At 38.9% G+C, this 9,106-nt stretch overlaps 1 protein-coding gene across 1 annotated transcript in view; it reads right to left on the bottom strand.

The window, feature by feature from the left end:
* The window catches only part of rtcb (RNA 2',3'-cyclic phosphate and 5'-OH ligase), a 44,087-nt gene that overhangs the window by 11,303 nt on the left and 23,678 nt on the right, over window positions 1-9,106 (bottom strand). Inside the window, exons 6-7 of the mRNA XM_060907990.1 lie at window positions 3,569-3,725; window positions 3,258-3,417 (exon numbers count right to left, since the gene is read on the bottom strand). Coding sequence (XP_060763973.1) covers window positions 3,258-3,417; window positions 3,569-3,725 — 317 coding nt within the window. The remainder of the gene's footprint in view (window positions 1-3,257; window positions 3,418-3,568; window positions 3,726-9,106) is intronic.

The raw sequence follows: 9,106 nt of genomic DNA, 5'->3' as shown, positions 1-9,106 counted from the left end.
TCATCCAATATTACAGATCTGTAAGTGGCAAAAGTATGTGAACCTCTAGGATTAGCAGTTAATTTGAAGGTGAAATTAGAGTCAGGTGTTTTCAATCAATGGGATGACAATCAGGTGTGAGTGGGCACCCTGTTTTATTTCAAGAACAGGGATCTATCAAAGTCTGAGCTTCACAACACGTTTGTGGAAGCGTATCATGGCATGAACAAAGGAGATTTCTGAGGGCCTCAGAAAAAGCGTTGATGATGCTCATCAAGCTGGAAAAGGTTACAAAGCCATTTCTAAAGAGTTTGGACTCCACCAATCCACAGTCAGACAGATTGTGTACAAATGGAGGAAATTCAAGACCATTGTTACCCTCCCCAGGAGTGGTCAACCAACAAAGATCACTCCAAGAACAAAGCGTATAACAGTCGGCGAGGTCACAAAGGACTCCAGGGTAACTTCTAAGCAACTGAAGGCCTCTCTCACATTGGCTAATGTTCATGAGTCCACCATCAGCAGAACACTGAACAGCAATGGTGTGCATGGCAGGGTTGCAAGGAGAAAGCCACTGCTCTCCAAAAAGAACATTGCTGCTCATCTGCAGTTTGCTAAAGATCACGTGGACAAGCCAGAAGGCTATTGGAAAAATGTTTTGTGGATGGATGAGACCAAAATAGAACTTTTTGGTTTAAATGAGAAGCGTTATGTTTGGAGAAAGGAAAACACTGCATTCCAGCATAAGAACCTTATCCCATCTGTGAAACATGGTGGTGATAGCATCATGGTTTGGGCCTGTTTTGCTGCATCTAGGCCAGGACGGCTTGCCATCATTGATGGAACAATGAATTCTGATTTATACCAGTGAATTCTAAAGGAAAATGTCAGGACATCTGTCCATGAACTGAATCTCAAGAGAAGGTGAGTCATGCAGCAAGACAACGACCCTAAGCACACAAGTCATTCTACCAAAGAATGGTTAAAGGAGAATAAAGTTAATGTTTTGGAATGGCCAAGTCAAAGTCCTGACCTTAATCCAATCGAAATGTTGTGGAAGGACCTGAAGCGAGCAGTTCATGTGAGGAAGCCCACCAACATCCCAGAGTTGAAGCTGTTCTGTACGGAGGAATGGGCTAAAATTCCTCCAAGCCGGTGTGCAGGATTGATCAACAGTTACCGGAAACATTTAGTTGCAGTTATTGCTGCACAAGGGGGTCACACCAGATACTGAAAGCAAAGGTTCACATACTTTTGCCACTCACAGATATGTAATATTGGATTGTTTTCTTCATTAAATAAATGACCAAGTATAATATTTTTTGTCTTGTTTGTTTAACTGGGTTCTCTTTACCTACTTTTAGGACTTGTGTGAAAATCTGATGTTTTAAGTCATATTTATGCAGAAATATAGAAAATTCTAAAGGGTTCACAAACTTTCAAGCACCACTGTAAGACCTGCAGAGCCCTGACCAAGCTCGTGTAACAGGACACATGTAAACAACAACAACCCGATGGTGATGTGGACATTAAAAGGTGTCTGGGCCACGAACAATCAAATAAAACATTTTCACGTAATAAGCACAACAGCCTCCGCCTTCTTGATCAGAAATTTTTGGCTACTCCGCCTCTCTTTTGAAAACGTCACATACCGAATACATACATACGCTGAACTGATTGGTTTTCGAGGAGGTTCATTTGAAAGCGGTAGGCTAAAAACTTCTCTGTAGAACCCTCTCCCTCCCTCCTCACTGGGTTCAAGACGACAACAAAAGGGCAAGAATATAACCACCAATCAGAATTCAGATACATTCTGTTGCCAAGTAAAATTGTAACCTTTCAACGTGTCAAAAAAGTTCGAGCCCTCGTCCTGTTTTACTGTTAGATCAATCACATATCAGCTTAAATTAGCATTCTAAAACTAGTTAAAGATCACACAGAAGATGGCCGACTCCTCCTGCCAGCCTCATGGAATGCAGTGTTTAAGGCTCCGTATGTGTTTTACTTCCATTTATGAGGGAAAGGAACATACGACAGTCAATGCGTTATTCACTTGTAAAACACATTTGCAAATTGGTAGAATGAGTTAAATCATATGCAAGATTTGCAAATAAATCAAATGAATTGCATATTATTCATAAAATTACTACAGTTCTGAACTTCAAATTTAAAAAAAAAGTCTGGACTTTGGAGAGAACACAACAGAGCAAAAGATCTTGACCCTCTAATATTGACCTGAAGTTGGCACTGGGTTTACGTCCCCACCAATGTTAATACCAAACCTACGCCCTTGCCTACATGTTCTCTCGTTCTAATTGTTGTTACTTTTATCCAAATGACAGCTGGCAATACGTTGTTACTTAAAAAGTGCAACCTGGGTACTAATCTTTGAGAAACTGGATTGGCAGAATGCTGCCTGTGAAGAAAAGAATGTCTTATTACCATGTGCCAAGTTAATATTTACTTAAGTGTAATTTTTAAGCGCCATAGATTGTATTTTATTTATTGTTTTTGTTATGAGTGGTTTTGTTTGTTTTATTTCTTGAGGTTATTTATTTTTTACATTCCACTGTTGAATTGAATAAGTTGACTTAAGGTTTACGGTTCTTTGAAAGGGTGTATTTGCATGATCTCATCTCATTATCTGTAGCCGCTTTATCCTGTTCTACAGGGTCGCAGGCAAGCTGGAGCCTATCCCAGCTGACTACGGGCGAAAGGCGGGGTACACCCTGGACAAGTCGCCAGGTCATCACAGGGCTGACACAGACAACCATTCACACTCACATTCACACCTACAGTCAATTTAGAGTCACCAGTTAACCTAACCTGCATGTCTTTGGACTGTGGGGGAAACCGGAGCACCCAGAGGAAACCCACGCGGACACGGGGAGAACATGCAAACTCCGCACAGAAAGGCCCTCGCCAGCCACGGGGCTCGAACCCGGGCCTTCTTGCTGTGAGGCGACAGCGCTAACCACTACACCACCGTGCCGCCCTATTTGCATGATCATTATTACTTTACTAGTGGCATAAAATTGTCTTGAAGACATCAACAATAATATCGTTATCGCAATAATTTCTGAGACAATATATCGTCCAACAAAATGTGTTATGATGACCGGCCTAACTAAAACCATCCATCTGTTTAATTCACAGGTCATGTTTAAAACCCATTTCACTTTGTTTCTGTCAAATGACCTGTCCCAATCTCATAAATCCTCATGCTGGTAATACAAAACTCAGGAAAAAAGGAAACTGCAGCAGAGCAGAGCACCTACCTGTGGCCACCTGATGTCCCAGCCCACGACTCCCGCTGTGGATCATCACACACACCTGGCCCTTGTGGTCAATGCCCATCTTTTTGGCTGCATAGTCATTGTAGATCTCATCTACCACCTGGATCTCAGCATAGTGATTCCCTGCTCCCAGTGTCCCAAGCTGCAGCACAAGTTTATGCTCGTGTCACAGGTTTAACCAACACTGTAGTAAAATCAATAGAAATCTAAGCATTGGCTTTTTTTTTTTACACCAACTCAGTCAATGGATAACTCCATGAGCTAAGATACTGTGCGTCTGTAAACATGCATACCTGTGGCAGTCCTCTCTTTTTGGCCTTGGAGGAAACTTTATTTGGGTCGGCCTGCAGCATTCGGCCATACTCTTCACAGTGCTCTTTATCCTCTGCCCAGGCGTAGCCCTCCCGCAAAGACCAGTCCATCCCCATCTCCAGGGCCTCCTCCAAGTCTCTGCACGTATGCACACACAATCAGTCCTAAACATTCTCCTAGCTGCTTTTGTTTTGTTTTTGTTTTTTTAAATGCAGAAGAGTCCATACAACTGGCAGAGTCTCATTTCTCAAAGCTGAGTAAAGCATATTAAGTACAGAGTACAATTTTATCTAATTACCATACAAAAGAAAAAACATCCAAGCCAGGACATTTACTTCTAGAGTTATTTCAATTGTAAAGTACACTCACCAGCCACTTTATTAGGAACACCCATACACCTGTTTTATGCAGTTATTTATTCAACCAATCCCTTGACGGGTGATTCTCATGAAGCTGCAGTGAACATGTCCAGGACGCATTTTCCAAAATCAATACTTAATTCTCAAACTCTGATATTTTGTGTAAAGAAAATAGGGAGCACTGTATGGACAAATGGTTTTCATCATCAATTAAACAAAAAATCTATGGAAATTCTCATTACGGTTATGTGTCCGCATCCCTTTTTTTTAATACTTACTTTAAATCATATAAAATTCCTAATTATATATAAAAAAACAGTGTAAAGTTATTTTAAAATATCTATATTTATGCATAATATTAATATTTTTTGTGTTGAACAAAAAAAAAAGGTACTTGATTTTAAACAAAATAACTGTGTCCGCACCAAATGTTTCTCATTACCGTTTCATGATTTCACCCCCCTATAAAAAGTACACCGTGCCTTTAAATTGATCAGCTATCCCATGATGCATCACTTCAGATACAAGATTCAAAATGGAGACAAGGTCAGTTGCTCACTCTTCTCTTACTTTGTGATATTTATGTTAATGTTGCTAAATCTGTCCTCAGTTACATGGTCTATTATCATTACCGTTATGGTTTAATGCTCATTACTTTTAAAAATAAAAATATATATTTTATGATTATCACAATATAAGGCTTTAACATGTGGCAAAGTTATAGGTTGCTAGCGTTTCAGGTTATTTGTGAAATTAGCCAAGAGTATCTCATTACCGTTACTCAATATTCTCATTACCATGCACTGCGAGGGCAATAAATGTCAAAAAAATATATAAAGTAATTGTCATGGACTGTGCTGTTCATTTAATGGGATATTTTGTGGAAATATGAAAAATTGTCAAAAAAATGTTTTTAACTCATGATCTAGCTTCATCATTTACTGTAATGGTGATAAGAATTATTCTGGATCATGTAAGCCTCAAAAGAATAAAATTCCATTAAAATATTTTTTCCATTAAAAAAAGAACATAGTAAAGTTCACACTATTTTAGGCTCTCAACTTGAAAAAATACTGAAATGAGGTGAAAAACTTTGCTAATGTGAAGGTCTTCATGAGAATCACCCTGACAGCAGCAAAATGCATAAAATCTTGCAGATACAAATCAAGAGCTTCAGTTAATGTTCAAACATCAGAATGGGAAAAATTGTGATCTGTGTGACTTTCACTGTGGCATGGGTGTTGGTGCCAGATGGACTGGTTTGAGTATTTCAGAAACTGATGATCTCCTGGGGTTTTCACACACAACAGTTTCTTGAGTTGAGATTACACAGCATGTTGCAAAAACACACTGAGTGAGTGACAGTTCTGTGGGTGGAAATGCCTTGTTGATAAGAGAGGTCAGAGGAAAATGGCCAGATTGGTTTGAGCTGCCAGGAAGGATATAGTAACTCATAAAATCACTCTTTACAACCATGGTGAGCATGATTTTCTTTTAGGGTGAAACAGAAATTGGTGGAGTCAACCTTTCTTCCAATTATTGATTACGGTGATGTGTTATAGATGAATGCCTCTGCTCAATGCCTCCACAAACTGGACAGTGTGTATCATGGTGCTCTTAGGTTTATTACAAACTGTAGAGCTTTAACTCATCACTGTGTCTTATACAGCAAAGTAAACTGGCCATCTTTATATGTGTGTAGGCTCGGTCATTGGTATGTGCTAATTTACAAGGCTATTCTTCAGATGACTCCATCTTACTTATCACTTTTAATCTTGAATAATAGGGTCTACAGTCTTCGCTCTCAAGACTTGTTTCATTTTACTGTTCCTAAGGTGAGAACAGAAATGGGAAAGAAAGCTTTTAGATTTTCTGCTCCAAGTACATGGAATAGTCTGTAGGCAGAGCTCAAACTTCAAAGTCTAGTATCTCTGAATGCATTCAAATCCATGATAAATTCCATTACATCCAGGCTTCAGGAGTGCAAATGTTTTATTGGAGAGCAAATATCTGACTAAACCTTGTAAATTTACTAGTTTTGATTTTGAACTTCAGGTTTTGTCTGTTTTGATGTGACGATGTAATTATGTTTTTGTTTGCGTTGATGTGGCGATGTGATGATGTTTTGTTGTGACGATGTGATGGAACTTCATGTACTGCCATTCTTGGCCAGGTCTCCCTTGTAAAAGACATCATGATCTCAATGGGACAAACCTGGTTAAAATAAAATAAAGCATCTCAGTATGCAACACCAGAAGACCACACTGGGTTTCACTCCTGCCAGCCAAGAAGAGGAATCTTAGAATCAAGAACAAGTTCCTATTAAAATGGTCAGTGAGTGAGCGTGTACGCCAACATTTAAGAGTAAATAAGTTATTTTGGAGCCTTTTCAGGGATGAGAGTGGGTCCTGATGAAAAAAAAAGCAGAAAATCTGTAATAAGGGGGGGTCCGAGGGGACACCCCCCCCCGGGAATTTTTTTGTTCCAAAATGAGACCTTACAAACCCCATTTCCTGCAATCTGAGCTGTAGTTAATTAACACACCTGATGCCTATTTTCATACTTACTGAAATAAAAATTATATAGAACAATATGTATCAAAATCAATATGTGCATTGCATTAACTCAAAATAATATGTACATTTTATGGGGACTGGTTATTACTCATTGTCAACATCACTTGTTTTTCTAAAAAAATGTACATTAAAATCCATAGTTATTTACAGTTCCATTAATAATTCAAGTTTTCATATATTATTCAATATATTGAATTAAATAAAAAAAACATTCATATATCTTATGGAAACTGACCTTTTCCTAATGTCCACATTACTTGTATACGATTTATTCACAATGTCTATTTAAACTTTAAAGTTATATAGTTATCAACACTGTCCACTATAATTCAAATTATCATATATTCAATGTATTGAATCAAACAAATGCATATTTTATGGGGACTGTCTTTATCTTATTGTCCACATCACCTGTATGTTTTCTTCAAAAGGAAAAGCATGTGTCTATTCACACTTTTTACAGTTAAGTCATTTACAGTTCCCAGTTATTTTTGAAATAAATTTTCATTTGATCATTTAGACTTCAGCTTCTTGGCCAAAGCCAAAAGCTCATCAGTCCTCTCTTTCTTCCTTTTTCTTTCATTAGCCAGCTCCTCCTGTGTTTTTACATGCTCTAACCTGGCTCTCTTCTGCTCTCTCTCACACTCCTCTCTTGCTTTGCTAAACTTGTTTTTTTTTTTTAATACCAGCATCAATTTCACGTACCTTCGCTTTATCTCGCTTGCCAATAGTATTCGGCATCTTGAGAAAACACGCCGATTAGAGGAAAGTATTTTTGATATGCAGCTCACGAACATGTGTAAGTTTTGATAAAAGAAAGCGGATGTGGGTGTCTTTGTAAAAACTGTTTTGATTGGCTATTATGGTCTCGACATCGATGTTTTGACCAATAACAATGTAGAGAACACGAATTTTACATCACATTCAACGAGATTAAACGAGACTAAAGATGGCGACTTACAAATAATGTGTAAACATCGTTGGAGTTAATAAAGTTTGAACAGCATGGAGGAACATACCCCAACCCCCCCGAAAAAAAAAAAAAAAAATCAACGGATTTGGCATAATATAAAAAGGTCGTTTTTTACCCAGAAAAAGTGGAAAACTCTCATCCCTGCTTTTTCAGTCATCTTTCCCCCCCCCCTTTGGTTGGACTAGAATACAATGCTTTAAAATGCATATGAAGCAAATTTTTCTTCTTCATTTTTACCTACTGTGCAATAAGCAAACAAAACACTTGTCACTTGTGGAAGATCTGTAAAAACAAGAGAACCCCTATTAAATTTTAGTTGAAAACTCAGGCTCTCTATTATACATTAAAAAAAAAAAAAAGTCTGGAGGACTGGGCCAAATTTTCTTGCAGGATACACTTTGAAGAAGTCACATTGGTTGCCAAGTGCTTGTTTTTCACAAAGCTTTGTGTACATTCTACAGACTACCGTAATCAGTGTTTTAATAATGATTCAAAAGAGATGTCTAGCGATTCTGAGTGGAGTGAATTACCTGTCTCGAGTGCTCAAGGTAATTCACTAAATGAGACAGAAGCAGACTACAAAGTTTCTAAACAGCCAGTATGCACCATATGGAGACAAACCACTCACTGATGTCAAAAACAATGAGCAAGACCAAGACAACAATCGATGAACAAGCAGATATTAATGGTCTTACTCAAACAGTATTCAGAGCAAGTCATGAAAGAATGGTAGCAGTTGAGACTTGGTAAGTTTTAAACTACATTATTTGAATAAAATGATTCCTTGAAGGAAAGAAAAAGCAAAACAAATTGTGTCGTATGCAGCGCCATTTGTATGACTGATCTCTGTACAGATCAGTGCTGTGATATGACAGAGCTATTCCACTGGCATAACAGCATGAAATACAGCCTTTTGTTTTCATTTTACCTTTAGTGGTATTGATGAGGCTCTTTACAAAGCAATACCTAGCTTCACTGCATAATGAATAATAAATAGGCAAGCCTGAATGTTGAGTCATTATTCTGTCTCTACAAGAACAGTTCTAAGCCTTAGCTGAGACAAAGCTCCATGAAACGAACAGCAAGAACAATAAATCATGCGACGCAGATTGTTTGCTATTGACTTTAAATATAACATTTTAGTGTATAAACTTAGTGTTTTTTGGCATTCACTGATTTCTTGTGGGCGGCACGGTGGTGTAGTGGTTAACACAGTCGCCTCACAGCGAGAAGGTTCCGGGTTTGAACCCAGCGGCCGGCGAGGGCCTTTCTGTGCGGAGTTTGCATGCTCTCCCCGTGTCCGCGTGGGTTTCCTCCGGGTGCTCCGGTTTCCCCCACAGTCCAAAGACATGCAGGTTAGGTTAACTGGGTGACTAAATTGACCGTAGGTGTGAATGTGAGTGTGAATGGTTGTCTGTGTCTATGTGTCAGCCCTGTGATGACCTGGCGACTTGTCCAGGGTGTACCCCGCCTCTCGCCCGTAGTCAGCTGGGATAGGCTCCAGCTTGCCTGCGACCCTGTAGAACAGGATAAAGCGGCTACAGATAATGAGATGAGATGAGACACCTGTTAATTGAAAAGCATTCCAGGTGACTACCTCATGAAGCTGGT

The sequence above is a fragment of the Neoarius graeffei genome, chromosome 2, assembly GCF_027579695.1.
Source record: "Neoarius graeffei isolate fNeoGra1 chromosome 2, fNeoGra1.pri, whole genome shotgun sequence".
Classification (NCBI taxonomy): Eukaryota; Metazoa; Chordata; class Actinopteri; order Siluriformes; family Ariidae; genus Neoarius; species Neoarius graeffei.
Note: the sequence above shows the minus strand (reverse complement) of the source record. Positions and strands in the feature narration are given on the sequence as shown.